Source organism: Oryzias latipes, chromosome 15 (genome assembly GCF_053564925.1).
Source record: "Oryzias latipes strain Hd-rR chromosome 15, Olatipes_Hd-rR_3.1".
Lineage (NCBI taxonomy): Eukaryota > Metazoa > Chordata > Actinopteri > Beloniformes > Adrianichthyidae > Oryzias > Oryzias latipes.
This window is the reverse complement of record NC_136251.1, coordinates 19313188-19328623: the sequence shown is the minus strand read 5'-3', so window position 1 is coordinate 19328623 and position 15436 is coordinate 19313188. Positions and strand designations below refer to the sequence as shown.

Sequence of the window (15436 nt, the reverse complement as noted above, 5' to 3'; positions counted from 1 at the left end):
CAAACAGAACGGCAGCACAACAATAAACCATTTTCAGCAAATTTGCAGACACAGTTAAGTACTGTATCTCCTCCAGTCATGACCTCCCAACATCATTGCACAGCCAGTTATGCAAGTGTGCACTTAAACATTGTTCAGCGTGGGCTGTAATAAGGAGAAAAAGGTCAGAGTAAACAAAAGAACAAACAAACAAAAATCGGAAAAAGGCTGAGGCAAGATCCATACATGGATGGAAAATGGGAGCCTACACAAAGAGAGGGCAGAAAAAATAGACACTTTAACTAAAACAGACATGACAGGCAAAAACAGTAACGTCAAATGTAAAAGTTCAACAAGAAACGTCAAAGAAACTGGTCAAATGCACCATAAAATACATACATTTAAAAAAACTATGACAGAATAGGAATAAAAACAGAAAGACTCAATTTAAGGTGAGCAACATTAAACCTCTAAAAAATAAAGTTGAGGCTATCTAATAAATGAAAGAAGAGGATTGGTGCTGTCACAAACCAAAGGTGTCACCACAAACCGGCTGACACCTGGGTCAGTTAGAAACAGCCTGACAGGTGAAAGAAATACTAAGAGACTACATGAAACTTTGTCTGCACAATATTTTATTAATGCAAATAGAGAAAATTGAGATGATTAGGTGCAAAAACATGTTCAATAATTCTAATTTGACCATAGAGGTTAAAAAGGGTTGTTAAAAACTAAGCTCCTCCTCACTAAACTGCGTGAGCAGTCTAGTATATATATACCGCTCAAGATATAATATATCCTGAGCAGCAAAGGTTTTGCTGTGTCTTCCTAACTCTTCAAACCTACATTTTGTAAAAGGTTGGACAAATATCATACAGTATTAATAATGCAGAATTGTAGAATATATATATATCGACACATTTCCACCACTTCCAGAGTCTCTGGGATTATGCAGAGTTCTTTGGGCACAAATGTTTCATTACGTCAACTCTAATCCTGCACATATAGCTGTTAAGTGTTATCAAAGACTATATGATCAAAACAATGGCAATAAAAGTATCTACAATTTTTTTTCTGCTTTTTGTTCCCTCTAAAACCAAAAGAAAAATCATGTTTCACGTTGTGTTAATGCTGAGTAGCCTTCAGAACATTAAGATATACTTTAGATTTTTCTGTACATCTCTACATGTGTTTTGTCAGTAAACTATAGAGCACGCCTTCAGCTCTAAGTCCTTGTGATTTTTTTTTATTGTTATATATATTAAATCGCCACTTGTTAGCTTTATAGGTCTTAGAAACCTTTACATCAGATAGACACTTTCACTTCTAGTGGGCTTTTAAAAATATATTTTTTTAATAAATCATCACAAATGTCATAAGCATTTTACTCTGTTTTTATGCAAAATGTTCATTCATAGATGTTGATCTTATTCAAACTGTCACTACTATGAGTTTTATTTAAATAATTGAAAAACTAAATTGGAGAAATATGTGTTGACGTTTGAGTAAAAGATAAAGATATTAAATAAGATACATGTACGTTGTAGTTACATGAATGGCGGCCTTGACCCTTTTCTATTTTTAGTGAATAAATTATTTTGTGATTAAATAATTTTTTTATGGAAAAAAAGTTCATTAAGCTATAGAGCTCTTGCACAAAAACACACACCACTCAATTTTTTTGTCTCCTTTTCATTGAAAAGAAAGAAAAGTCAGTCTGCTCTTTGTGAGCCACTAAAATCCATCTCAAGTTTGTACACAGAGTTATGCATGTGGCCCCCTTAGTGCTTCCAAAAGCACTATACCAAAGGAGGGCTGTATTTGAATAGGAATTAGAAAATAGGATGTGTTCTTAATGGAAAAGAAATGAGATGCCTGGAAGTGTGGAAGGAAAACGTGTCTATTAAGCATTCAAATGTTTTACTAATGTTAGAGTTTTAACCCCCCTCAACTCTCAGTCTCAAAGTTTCTGCTTTTCATTTGATAAATTGTTAAGATGAAAAACTGTTTCTTCAAGATGACTAGCAAACCCATCTTGGGTTTTTAATTTTTTCTTTGCTAAACTGTTGGAGAGAAATCATCCAAAATATCTGCTCAGATAGATTATTTAAGAAATTATAAGAAGTGAAAAGCATCTTAACATAGAATACTAACCTTTAGCAAAAAAAACAAAAGACAAGTAAAGCAGAGATATGTCAAAACACTGCTCTAATATTTATTTCAAATTACAATTAGACTTTGATTGGGTCATGAATTTTTTATATGCCTGCAGGAATAGCGCCAAAAACTATTAATAGTAAAACAAAATTAGACATGTCCCCGGCAAAACCAATACATCTGTGAAGGTATTGAAATAAGATAAAAAAGTACCTTTTAAGCTGTGCATGGTTTTGATAAAGGTTTCAGAGGATTGTATTTTAGATGATGCTCATGTCAGGAAAAGCCTGAAGTATTGCAGCAGGGACGATGCAGAACCTCCTCCTGCAGCTTTTACAACAGCAGGGGTTCTCCTTAGTGGAGTCGGGGTGCTGCCTGTAGTCTGCAGAACACTTGGCTCTTTATTGAGCAAAAGTGTCAGAAATGAGCCCAGTCGCTTCAGCAAATCCATTAGGCAAGATGTGAAATATTAAAAGGCAAGAAACAAACTTTCTTTCCAGCGCAGAGTTTTTTAAACAGCTCTTCCTGTTTTACCATGGTTGACACACATTCCTTAAATATGGGCTCTATTATTTGTCATTTCTTGTAAATAAAATATTTTCTTTTGTGTTAGTATAATCTTTTGTTTTTTTAACTGTTTAAATATTAAAAAGTTTCCTGTTGGGTGGGGGTGGGGGACGTAAAATACATCTTTCATGATGTCTAAAATCTGTCGGCTGCCACAACAATGAAGCTAAAATTGAAGTATCGTGTTTTCCGCGTAATAAGGCGCACTTTGAAGTCTTTATTTTTTTTCTTCAAAAAAACAATTTAAGGTAGTGATGTCCCGCAGTACCTACCCTCAAGTTTCTTATTGTTTTTTTGTTTTGATTTCTGTAGATTACGCTTGTTTTGTGAAAAGATTTTTTTCCTTTTTTATAGAAACTGGAAAAGGTACAGAACATACTATGTGAACATATGGAACATTTGTCTATCATTTCAACTTAAAGTTACTAGACATGAAGTGATACTGGACATCATCATCCAATCACTGATATCTCATAGTACCTACCGGACTTTCTGTGGTTTCTCATTGTGATTTCTTTTTCTAACGTTTCATTTTGTTTTCTGGAAATTACTTCTGTTTTCCTAAATGTTTCTTTGTTTTTTTACGTTTTGGTGTCTGGAATTTTGTTTTTGCTTTCTAAAATTCGAAGGCTGATTTTTAAATATTTCTTTTGCTTTTTTAATGCTTTTTTGGCATTGTGATCTTTAAAATCTTTTTGCGCCTAGTGATTTGTTTATGCAATTTGCACTTCAGGGCCACCGTAATTAATGTCGTAGTCGTACAGTAGTAACTATAGTTTGGTGCAACTTATATATGACATAAGCTTAAAAATAGACACCATTCATTGACGGTGTGCCTTTTAATTCAATGCGCCCTGTAGTGCGGAAAAAACGGTGCCCATGCTGACATGTGCTGGTTAAAGATCTGCAGGTTATTTTGCACAGTTTGCAAAGAAGAAAAGAACCCACATACAAAGCAGAACTCCACTTTGGAGTTTCTAAAAGTGTTGGTTCCTTCTCAAAAAATTGGATTCACCTTCTTTTTGACCATCTCAGTACCTTTTGAGGCCTAAACTTGGCATTGATTGACATTGGAACTTGATATGTTGAGCTGAAACAAAAACCCAGCCTTACAGTGATAAAAACCAACAAGTCACCAAAAAGAATTATAGTTTTTAAAGCTGTAATTACACCTCCAAACCCTTTAAACAATTTGTGCATTTGGGCGTCAAGATCAGCCTGAAATACACAGCAGGAAACACACTGAGTGCAGTGAAGGATCAATTGAGAGCTATTGTGGTTTGTCTCAGTGTGACCCGTGCTTCTGGTGAAGCCTATTTCAGAGTGGTTTGGGTTACAGAGTGTTATGACCTGGTACAACATAATCAAGGTAATTTATTGAAAGCATAGACTAATTCCAGTTTTCATTTCCATGTAGCTCTAAGCTATAGAACAGATCTGGAAGAAACAGCATGAGAAAATGTCAAAGCTTTTTATGAAGAATTGTGAAAATCAGTTTGTTCCTGTTTAAAGATGTCATTTAATACACAGAAAAACGCCTCTATTTCCTCTCAGTTTTGAGGGAAGAAGCGGGGATTTAGCCGTCAGAGATGCTCCACAGCGACACTTTGACTGCCAGTCTTTCAGAGGTGAGAAGTGCAGAGCAAAGCAGAAGCATGTGGACTGGCTCGTAAAAGTGCATGGCCTGCAATTTTACCTGACAGGACGGTTTCTCACACTCACAGAAAGTAATCAAGTGGAAAATTAGTCCGTGATGTTAGCTTAATTTACACCAAACCAGCTGCCGAGAATGGAGCCTGTCTGCAGCCTCCACACTCTGCAGGTATACAGATGAAGGACTAAGCTGCTCCCTGCTGGGTTGTTATGGTGATTGTCGGTTACTGGGCTGACAATAGGCTGGCTTATTGGTCATCTGACAAACTGCAGGGTTTTTATAGGGTAGCTGCTCTGTTTGCATTGCGGCGATGAGCTCAGGTGGAGGGCTGTTTTGAAGGGCTCACATCTCGGCTGCTTAATGATCCAAGATTTTACCTGCTGTCTGATTTCAGACTACTTTTTTTCTCGTCTTCTCACCACACCTGAGACTCTATCTCAGTTTCCACTTCTCACCCCCCAAGCCCTCTCACCCCTCACCAGCGAAATGCAATCTTTCTCTCGGTTACATGATGAGAATCAGCGAGCCATTCATCAAGTGTGAAACAGCCTGAGGAAAGCAGCGCTTTGCAACAGTGCAGAGTGACTGCAGAATCAAAGACCCACAAAACAAACCGGGTTTGGCTCAGCTCTGACTAAACAATCTGGCTCTTTCACACTCTTGCTGTGTTCTTTTATTATTGCTTAGTGTTTATTTATTATGCAAGCACTTCATTAATTCTTCCATGGATAGAAACCTGGTTAAAAAAAGATCCCATGGGAATGACTGGATGTCTGAAACTGGAGCTGCAGGAGGATTTCCGATTCACATCACACCACGTTAGTTCAGGTTCATATTTTACATGAATAATATTTCTTTACTGTTGAGTTTTCCGTTATGTTCTGGGTGTAATTGACCAAAATATTGCATAAAAATATTTTTCGGCTCGTGTTTGGCTTATTTCGTTGAAACAGTATGTAAAAAAGGTTCAGTTACTCTATTTGTGATAAAAAAAAATCAAAACAAGCATAAATAGAAATGAAAATATAAAACACATGCTTTTGTAATTGTCAAACAATTTTTGTAAAGAATCATTTACCGGAAAAAATAAAACACTAAAAAATGCAACATGCTTTTGTCTCCAACTTTTGGAGAAAAAACAACTGTCAAAATTTCATTAGATTTCAATATGCACAAATTATTTTTAAAAAGGACTAGTTTTCCTTTTTTTTGTATTTAAAAAAAGAATGCTATGTACACACTTTCTAACATACAATGTACACACTGGACTGTTGCTACCCAATACTTGCCTATGTACAGTACAGTTGGAAGAGGCTTGGTGTGAAATGTCAAAGTGGTGCAAATCTCCTGAATCTTGCTCCAGGCTTTTTCTTTCACAGCTCTACTCTGATTTATGAAAGACTTGCTGTCAAATAATTCTGTCCGGGCACAAACCGGAATTATTAATTTCTCCTGCATGATTAATTTTTAAACAGTTGGCAATTGCGTGAATTAAAAGAGCCATGATATCCATATGTCACTACCAAATCCAAGTTCCTGATTGGTCAAAGTTAACCAGGTTTAGCTTTCAATGTGCGTTTAATGGCCATGCGTTTTGTACGTAGATCCCAAAAATGGTCTTAAAAACGTGCGTAGCGACACTACAGTTTTAAACACGGGAGCCCGAAATATGCTTTTAAGCACATCTATACTTTTATATTAAAAGTAAACACTTAAATGCTTAATGCCGAGCCCGGTGTGAACATAGCATAATACAAATAAACAAAAAATTAATAAAGATATTATCTACAATGTCCTTTTATTAGTCATAAATTTCATGCCCATCAAACTACCCTCTATGCACTGGCTGTTTTCAATCAGATGTTGCAAAAAAATAATAGGAATGTAAAGATTAATGCTCCACACCTGGGCATTTACAATTCTTTCCCCAGTTATTTAGCACCTCCATATTACAGTCCACTTGAGCTATCATCACAGATTTAAATGATTGCCCATGAGGCAAAGGGTAAGTTATCTTGTAAAATGTAGTAAAACAAACACACAGCTTTGTTTTACTACATTTTCTCCACATCAACAACTGCTCTCCAACCCTCTAAAACATATTTTCTTAAGCATTTCAAAGTTTAAAAACCATGAAACATGAAGTCATATTTTGTGTAAATAGGTTTCACAAATAATTCCACCAAAGGATGCAAAAATGTGGTTTACAATATATACGGTACATATTTTATTAAACCATTAAAAATGTCAAACGTGATACTTTGACTTAATGCAGACCTCACTGAATTCTGTTTGATCCAATTTTAGCCTCTCTGGAGGCCAATTTGCTTTGAAAGTTGCTACCGTTAAGTATAGTGAAACAGGGAGAAAAAGGACATGACGGGAATTACACCTGGACCAGGTTGGGATTAAATGATTAAGGCTGAATCACACCACTGTGTTCAAAAGGTGCTATGCAAACAAAAATGTCTTGCCTTGTTCTTGTCTTATGCGACTTTCAGGCTGTGTTAGAAAAACGAGTTGTTGATGAAACTGCAAAACAAGCAGTTTCTAGAGATAAAAATTCAAAGACTAAAAAAGGATTTGGGGGAGTGCGGAAAAAAAGCAATAGGAGAATTTAAATTTCTGTGACCGTTTTTCTAAAACGGTTCAAATCAACTTCATCTTCCTGCCTTTGTATAAATGCGTGCTCCATTCTTATTGGCTGCAGACATTTTCTTCTCAGCATGCATCGATTTAACTTCAGCTCAACTCTGTGAGCAGCTTTGCATTTACTGTGAGCTCTTTTCTTGTTACAACAACAAAAATGTAACACAGGCCATTAAAATGTTTGAAAAGCCTCTGTAGCCCTTGTGCTATCCTAGGCACTTTAACATTGGGAGTTGGGTCATCTAGACCCACTAGACAGTGCGCTGAACCTTTGTTTTCTAATGATTTGTGAACCTCCCTGGTGTCCATGGATTATATGAAATAATTTATCCACCTTTATCCACCTTTGTCATGGTAGGGAGAACACGTCAATGTAAGGGTGGGGTCATCTAAGGTAGCACAAGGGTTAAGAAACACAACTCACTTTTCTGGTTCTTCCTGCAGCTGAACGACAAATGAGCAGCCTTTATATCATGTCCTGTAGACCACTTAAAGTGCTCTTACACTCAAAAGCACATCTAACCTTTCGTACAGCACCTTTTTTTAAGTTTTTGTTGCTCCACAAATTGCTTGTCAAGGATATTTCAACAAATGGATCGGGGAGGTCAGGAATCAAACCGTGCTGAGCTCAGACACTGGCCCATCGGCTGGATTGGGTTATATTTAAATGTGTATTTTCTAGTTCATTCAGAAAAGGTCAGACCCCATGAGCAAACAGATGATCGTCTCATCAGGCACCTGACACACAAGCTTGTTCTTCTTTGAAGGATCAGTGCCTCTTTGGGTCATTTTTCCTGTTTTTTTCCACCATGTTCTGGATTTAGTTCATATTTGTCTTTCTTTTTAAAGTTTCTGTCATCAACATTTGCTTTTTGCATTTGGGTCCATCACAAACCTCTAGTCCTGACTGCCTGCCTCATCACCAAATTAGCAATGTATTGTTGTTTCATAAAAAAATAAATGGCATGAATTGCCATTAATAAAGAATTAAATTTAAAAAGTGTAACTGGAGGTGGAATAAGTCATAAATCATGAAGCAGACATAAATGTATGTTTGCAATTTACCCGTTTTCTCGGTTTCATTATAGATAGAGTAATATAATTTTGATGAGATTTCAAATTACACCCCAGTCGCTCTGGTCCTGCTGTTATGGCCATGAAGCTCTCTGTTGCATTAACACAGTATAATGACTCACTCTGTCAGTAAGATTTCATTACTTGCTCTTCAAATGTTGTTTTTCCTACAAAAACATCTGGAAATGTGACATAACTTTATGGTAACAATGACATGTTTGAATACGCTCTGAGTGTTCCAGGAAAAAAAAAAGAAGGAAGAATTAAACCTAACTAGAAGGATCTCCATTTAAAGAAAAAAGTGCAGAGTTGAATGCTTTATTTGCTGAATGAAAATGAAACTTAAAGGGTAATAATTGGCAAAATAAATACATAAAAACGTAAAGAAATGATCAAAGTTGATCAAGTGAAAACAGCACAATAACAAAAATGATATTGAGTCGTTTTACTTCTGGGTAGGAAAATAATTCATATTTAATTTAAAGAAATAATTCTTTTCTGTGCCAAAGTTGATATATTTTCGTATACATGGATAATATTTAATACAAAAAGCTTCCGGATAGCACAGTATAGGCCCTTTAGGGGCCAGCTGTGTATGTTTGCACAAATGTAAACTGGACAGCTAGCTCATGGATTTAGAAAAGGAGGACATGAGCTGGTCATAAAGTCCATCTAAACTGGTGTTTACATGTAGATGGAGGCGGATAATTCACTTTGGTGACTTGTAATGGGAGCAGTCAAAAGACACAATTTTTTTATGTCCTATGCTAGTTATTTACAAGGAAAAAATGTTTAGAAAATTTAAAATTGAAAAAAAAAACAGTGTTCTCATCAATTTTCCCAAAAAGTAATTACTCAGTTCTTAAAGAGTATTACTTTTTACTTGCTTTGCTTTACGTGCTTTTTTTCACTTATTCTAGTAACTAAGTACTGTACATTTTTGTCAATGTAACCACACTTAATTAGGTGAATAAGTATTATGTGCTTTCCACCTCTGCCTTTAATTATCTTTCAAAGTCATGAAAGCTGAAGGGCATGAGCTTCATTTTCATTCTGGTCTCCTCCTAGTAAAGGACTACTTTATTTAACATGCAGCATTTCTTATGACACAAAGCTGATAAACGATAAAAGTGAGCAGTGATTCATTTGGAAACCTGTTCTTTCATTGGTATGTTATGGCCTCGTCTAGCATGATTGGACATTTATTGGTTAATGTGATGCTTTGATGTATGAAAAGGAAAAATCAATATGTTAGGACTCACAGCTTCTCCCAAGGCTCTTTATTTAAAGCAGGCGATGTAAAAAAACTGTAAACAACAAACATGTATCTTGTTTAAAATGAGTGAACGCTGTATTCACAGTGGCTTCAGCATCACTTTTACTCAAAATTGATTATTTTTTTTTGCACCAAACTTCACAGCTTTACACACTGATTGTAGACATTGTCATAGTTTACAAGCAGACCTCAACACAACAACAAAGGTTTGGGAGCACAGTATTTTTTTTCCTCACATTTTCCCATTTGTGGAAAAAAATAACTCTACATTACAATCAAGTTCATGAGTCTTTAGAAAAGTACTGTTTCAAAAAATGTGGCATAAAGCTACTGAAAAAGGCATTTTGCACACATGGCAAACAGCACAACAAGTAAGCACAAGCAATAGTAAATATCCCATCAGATGTGCAATCCTGCTTGCTTCACTTGTCAATTACTGTAAAAGAGACGAGTGGTTCCATTCAAACTCATTATTTAATGTAATGGTTATAAAGCTGTGGTTAATCATATACTGGCAATTGTACTGTTTCCCATAAATGCATGCTTTTTTGTGTGCTGTACAAACAGCCCAGAGGGCTTTCCTTGTAGGTTTGGTACAAAGATCCACAAAGACAGTTCCTGCTTTGTACATTCAGAGATTTGTGATGAACAGAAAATATACAGCTTTTTTTTTTCCTTTCTGGTGAAATCCTGATAAGTTGATGCACAGCAACACACACCACAGTCCAGTAGTGGCTGAGGCCCGCGTGGTGCTGAACCCCTCAATGGAGGGTGTGAAACAACAAGTCCTGCTTCTGCTACACACAAAAAGCCATTTTTTTCCCTCCTGTTTAGTCAAATCCTTGCAAAATCCCACAAATCTCTTTTTTCACATGTAAATCCACCTCAAGTAGACATTTGGGGGAAGCATGACAGAAAGGCATGACGGCGTGTTCGAAAATTGATTTCTGTAGTTGACATTGACGAGTACACGTCACCATATTGGCTTATGAAAGTGGATTTACAGATCTGTCAGTTGAACACTTTTTTTTTTGAATCAATGTCAACAGAGTACTGTGCACATTTCTTCAGAGTGTAACAGTGAAGGGGCGGCGGGCTCTTCAGTCCTTTTAGAAGTTTTTGAGTAAATGCTGTGAGCTGCAAATGCCTCACAAAGGTGCTCTGGATCATCTAATGGGCATGTCTGGCTCGAGGGATTAAAACCCAGTGGTGACTTGTGTGACTTCTGAGTTGAGATCGTCGTTGGCAATGCTGCCACAACAGCGAGAGTCCAGCGACGACCCCTCCAAGGCTAGTCATACCTGCAGAGAACGCAGACAAAGCAGCGCCTCATCAGGATGCACACACTGCTGCACTTGTCTGAGGACGTTCAACAGATGTGACATCACTCTGATAAAATGCCAATGACAGACCAATTAGTTATTTACAAACCCCAAATCTTAAAAAACAGGATTTTTTTGGGTGTATTTATTATGACAGTGATGTATTTGTATTCTGTTTTTTGTAGCAAAAATGTCACATGTTGAAATCTTGCAGTGTTTTCAATATTTATGAACTTTCAGTTTTTCGTTTGTATTTGTCTTTAGCTTAAATTCTTGCCACATTTAGGCAGAATTCTGCTATTTTTGTTCCTAAAAACCATATTTGCTTGGATGAAGAAGCCCTAACACTGTTATTGTTTAAGTATTAGTTTTTTTTCTTTTTTGGGTGACTATACTTTTTTTTTTTTTAAAGATCTATCACCCAAAAAATGTATAATGCTCCAGAAAAAAGGTGAATATTTATGCTTCTATTTTTGTATTTGATGTTTTTTTTATTACATAGCATAACTAATATAACAGTGTTCATGCATTTTGGCTGTTTTTTTCATTAAATACAATAACTTGCAAATGTTTTGCAAGTCTTTTTTACAAAAAACATTTCCAAGCAGAAACAGCCAGCTGTGAAAAACTTTATACTTTCCATCTATTTTTTTTAAAATATAGTATTTTATACCATGTTTAATCTGAAGCTTTTAATGTTCAATTGAAATTGTTTTTTGTTAATTGTTATAAAGAGTGAGATTTATTTCATGGTATAATCACAAAAATAGGATAACATGAATCTTAATTTAAAAAATATAGCAGGTAAACTGAAATATAAGATGACTTGTAAAAAAAATCACTGAAAATAAAATGGCTTTGCATAATAATGATTATTATAAATTATTATAATTATTAATTATGATGATTTCTAATTTGCATATAAATCTAGTTTCTCATTTTGTTATATAGGATTTAAATGCCCAAGTGTTGCACAATTAATACTATAATTAATCATTATAATTTCTTGTATTTAGGAAAAGTTTATGTTGTTACCATAAATGTTATAAAGAAAGTTAATTCATACTAAGAAGGAAAAGCGGATTTCAGTGGCAAATCAGTTTCACGTTTTCAACATCCTTTTGATCAGATCTGGTTCAAGATTACTCATATGTGCTTACACAGACGCTGGCTACCTGTTGGTTGGACCTCTCCCCTGTGTTTGCACTGTTGTGTTCACGCTTCGGGACCTTGCGGCTGGTGGCTCCAGTTCTGGAGGAGTTTTGAATCTCCAGTACGGAAGGACTCGGGGTGCAAAACTCACGGAAACAGCGCTTGAAGTTCTCGTCCAGGTAACCGTAAAGAACCGGGTTAAGGCTACTGCATTGGGCAAAAATAGGGTCATGGGTTAACAATGCTAGCTGAACAAAAACTCAAAATGTAACACTATTTAACAAAATCCTTTTCTTTTTTGCAAGTGGTGAGATAAAAAAAATCCTTTTAGTAAACGACAATGAACAGTTTCTCTCATTAAATCTTGTTTAAATGCCCTCTCTATACATGCTCTCTATAAATGCCCACACAGCTGCCAAATGGATTTTTACCTGTTTGTGTAGCCCAAGGCGATGCAAAAATGCCAGGTGATGGTTTGAAGTGTGGAGCTGGGAATGTTGATCAGTGCAGTGATGATGACAAACACATGGATGGGGGTCCAGCAGACGATGAAGACGGCCACCACCACCAGTACCATGCGAGTGATACGACGGAGGTTCTTGTCTTTCTCCTGCGATTCACAACAACAGCTAAGTACCGGCAGAGAGGCCCTTTCAGAACACACAAAAAGTACAAAACCGATCAAGTGTAATGCTTGCGATTCACTGAAAAATGTAATAGAAATCCAGCATTTCTAAAAGCAAGGCCGTCCTTTTTCAAATGCACAAAAGTGCTGAAAAGTAATTTACAGAGATAAAAAAACGTGTTTAAAAAAATATAATGTAATTAAAAGCAGTGCAATAAATGAGATAGTGACACTGAACATATATTTCAAATCAAGCAAGAGCAAAGTTTTAGGTTTAAAAAAAATGTAAAAATCATTCACCTCATTTTTTTGTTGTATCCAATTGAGTATATCTACAAAGTCCCAATTCACAACTGAGGCCACAAAAAAGATGGATCTTTATTGAATGTGATTAATTATAATTCAATTCAGTCCAGATAATTATTTTAATTTTATGCTAATGGCATGAGTGACCAACAGATTACATTGAAGACCCACTACAGTAAAAATGTTGTCTTAGTGTTTTTAAAACACTCTTCTAACCTTTTTTTATGATGACATACAGCATATAAAAAAAGATAATTTCGAAATGTAATCTTAAAATTGTATTTCCGAGTATATCTTTTTTTATTTTTCCAAATCATTGTGAATTAGGAGCAGACAAAAAAATGCTGTTTGAAAAAAGACTGTAGCTGTGACATAAAAGCTACAGTTGGCAGGCCACAAGTTTCCTGCTCCGCTCCATTCTGATGCATCCACTTCCAGAAAAATAGATCTTTTCTTCCACATCTAAGCTGGAATCTGGAGCAAAACTGTACGGCTGGATTGTTCCAATATTGCTCACCACTTTTGTTGCAGCTGTATTGTTAAGTTGGTGTTGAAAGACGCAGTAAGCTAGCAGGAGAGAATGTAATCAGATGAATGATTAGAAATCAAGGCAGGCTTAACCCATGCCAACAGTCCCGCCCACAACTCAGAGGCGAATTTAGGCAAGTTTCGCTCTGCAGAAACTATGTCCTAGAAAATGACAGTTTTTTTTGATTTTGCCAAAAAACAGCATAATCATAACTAAAAAGACCACTGGGAACACAAAAGATGATTGAATGGGTCTTTAAGGGGTTTTCGATTTGCATACTGAGCTCGTAAAAGGCAACAGTGTTTTAAAAAAACTGGATAAAAGGCAACCAAAATGTAAACACTGTAAGTAGATCATATATGAAAATATTGCATTTCACACAAAAGGTGAGCAAATATTTGTTTTTGTAACCACAGCTTCATTTTTTCCTCATTTTTTTGTCTTGACATCAATGAATGAAACCATTTCCTATCATGCAGTGCTCTGCTATGATTTGTAAATAGTCATCAGTGATTTGTTTCAGTTTTTGTGACTGTTTGGCTAAGTTGATGAAAAGTGTCGCACCTGTGAGCCTGACAGCATTCGAACGCTCTTCAGGCGCAGGATCATGAGTCCGTAGCAGATGGTGATGATGAGGACGGGCATGATGAAGGCAAAGATGAACACACAGATCTTCAGCAGAGTGTCCCAGTACCAGGAGGGGTGGGGGAAAATCAGCTTGCAGTCCACAATCTTGGGGTCTGTGGGGACAAACATACTTGGCAAAACAGCTAAGGGGGGGCCGTGAAGGACAAAACTCATTTCACGTCGCACACGTGTGTTTGACACAAACGCTAATGTTGTTTTTGAAAAATGCAGACATCCATCTTCTTTTGAAACATGTTTAATCCCTTTTAGGATAATGGGGTTGCTGGAGCCTATCCTAACTACTGTTGGCCAAAGGCTTTGTAGTTTCTGCACAGGCATCCAGTCTGTTGCACAAACATGCAAAACATGTTTAATATATTTGTATGTGGTGAACTAGGACATCAAAGCAGCTCAGCTGCAAAGCTTTTTCTAGATTTAAAGCCTGAAGACGAGCAAAATAAATATTGGTGGGTCTATAAAGTGAGTTTGCTTAAAATTCTTAATAGGAAAAGGCAGTAAAAAAATGCAAAGCACTCAGCGAAACTGATGCGGAAATATATTTCTGCTTGATTTACAACTCTGTCTGTGCTGGGTTTACAGTTTTCTATTTCTAGTGGAATTTCTCCATGGTTCTTGTTTTTGAGTTAAAGTGTTGTAAGTGCTTTTTTATTCATACATTTATTTCTCTTAGAGTTAAATTTATTGAAAAGAAAACTTGTAAAGGGACCAGACTAGAAGATTGTTTTACTAATAAAGTTTTCTAGTTTTTCTAATAAAAGTCTACAACTGTGGGTGGCAGAAAGCAGTCATGCATTTTCCCTGAGTGTTAGAAAATCTGCTCTGTATGAGCTGGAAGAGCTTTTTTTTACGGGGCTGTTAAAAGACAACGAGATTTTGAAAATGTTTCTCGACTCCTCTGTTCTCGCTCTCAATTTCTGGAGATTCTTGCTTTAGGGCTGCAGCCATCACACCATGCACCGTCTGCACATCTGAATGCCTTTCTACTCTGATCAAGGCTGTAAAGCTTCATCCACACCAATAAATTCATCATCTGCCAATAAACGTAATTTTCTCAATTTTTGTTTTGGCCTCTTTTGGTTCTGCATGTCTTCATTACTGTTGCTGTTAATGAGCTGCTTAGAAGAGTCTGTAAGCAGAGATTTGTGGCTAACAATGACAGATTGAGGTACTGTTGGAACTCACCTGACCAAGAATCCATTAAATTCTTTCACACAAAAAAAACAAACAAACATTTTAGACATGATAGTTCCATTAGAACTGAAGTTACAGTAAGGCTACTGTCACACCGTCCTCGCCAACGCACGTTCAAGTTACCACTACCAATAATATTTAAATTTGCGTAAATGAACCTGTAGTGTGTGTTTTGGGACTCTGCACAACTTTAAGGTCAAACTTTGACAAGTCAGGGACTTTGGTAGTGACATATGGCTGGCGTCCCTTTTAATCACAGAAGTGCCAACTGCTTTAAAATTGATTATAGAGGAGAAATAAATAATTG

At 36.3% G+C, this 15436-nt stretch overlaps 1 protein-coding gene across 2 annotated transcripts in view; it reads right to left on the bottom strand.

Annotated features, from left to right (window-relative positions):
• Positions 1-9345: 9345 nt before the first annotated feature.
• Positions 9346-15436, bottom strand: part of oprm1 (opioid receptor, mu 1) — a 42969-nt gene continuing 36878 nt past the window's right edge. Inside the window, exons 3-6 of one of the 2 annotated variants that reach the window (XM_023963452.2) lie at positions 13855-14030; positions 12262-12440; positions 11839-12037; positions 9346-10657 (exon numbers count right to left, since the gene is read on the bottom strand). In XM_023963452.2, coding sequence (XP_023819220.1) covers positions 10652-10657; positions 11839-12037; positions 12262-12440; positions 13855-14030 — 560 coding nt within the window. In that variant the 3' untranslated portion in view covers positions 9346-10651. The remainder of the gene's footprint in view (positions 10658-11838; positions 12038-12261; positions 12441-13854; positions 14031-15436) is intronic. The other variant, XM_020709453.3, reaches the window with a different exon arrangement.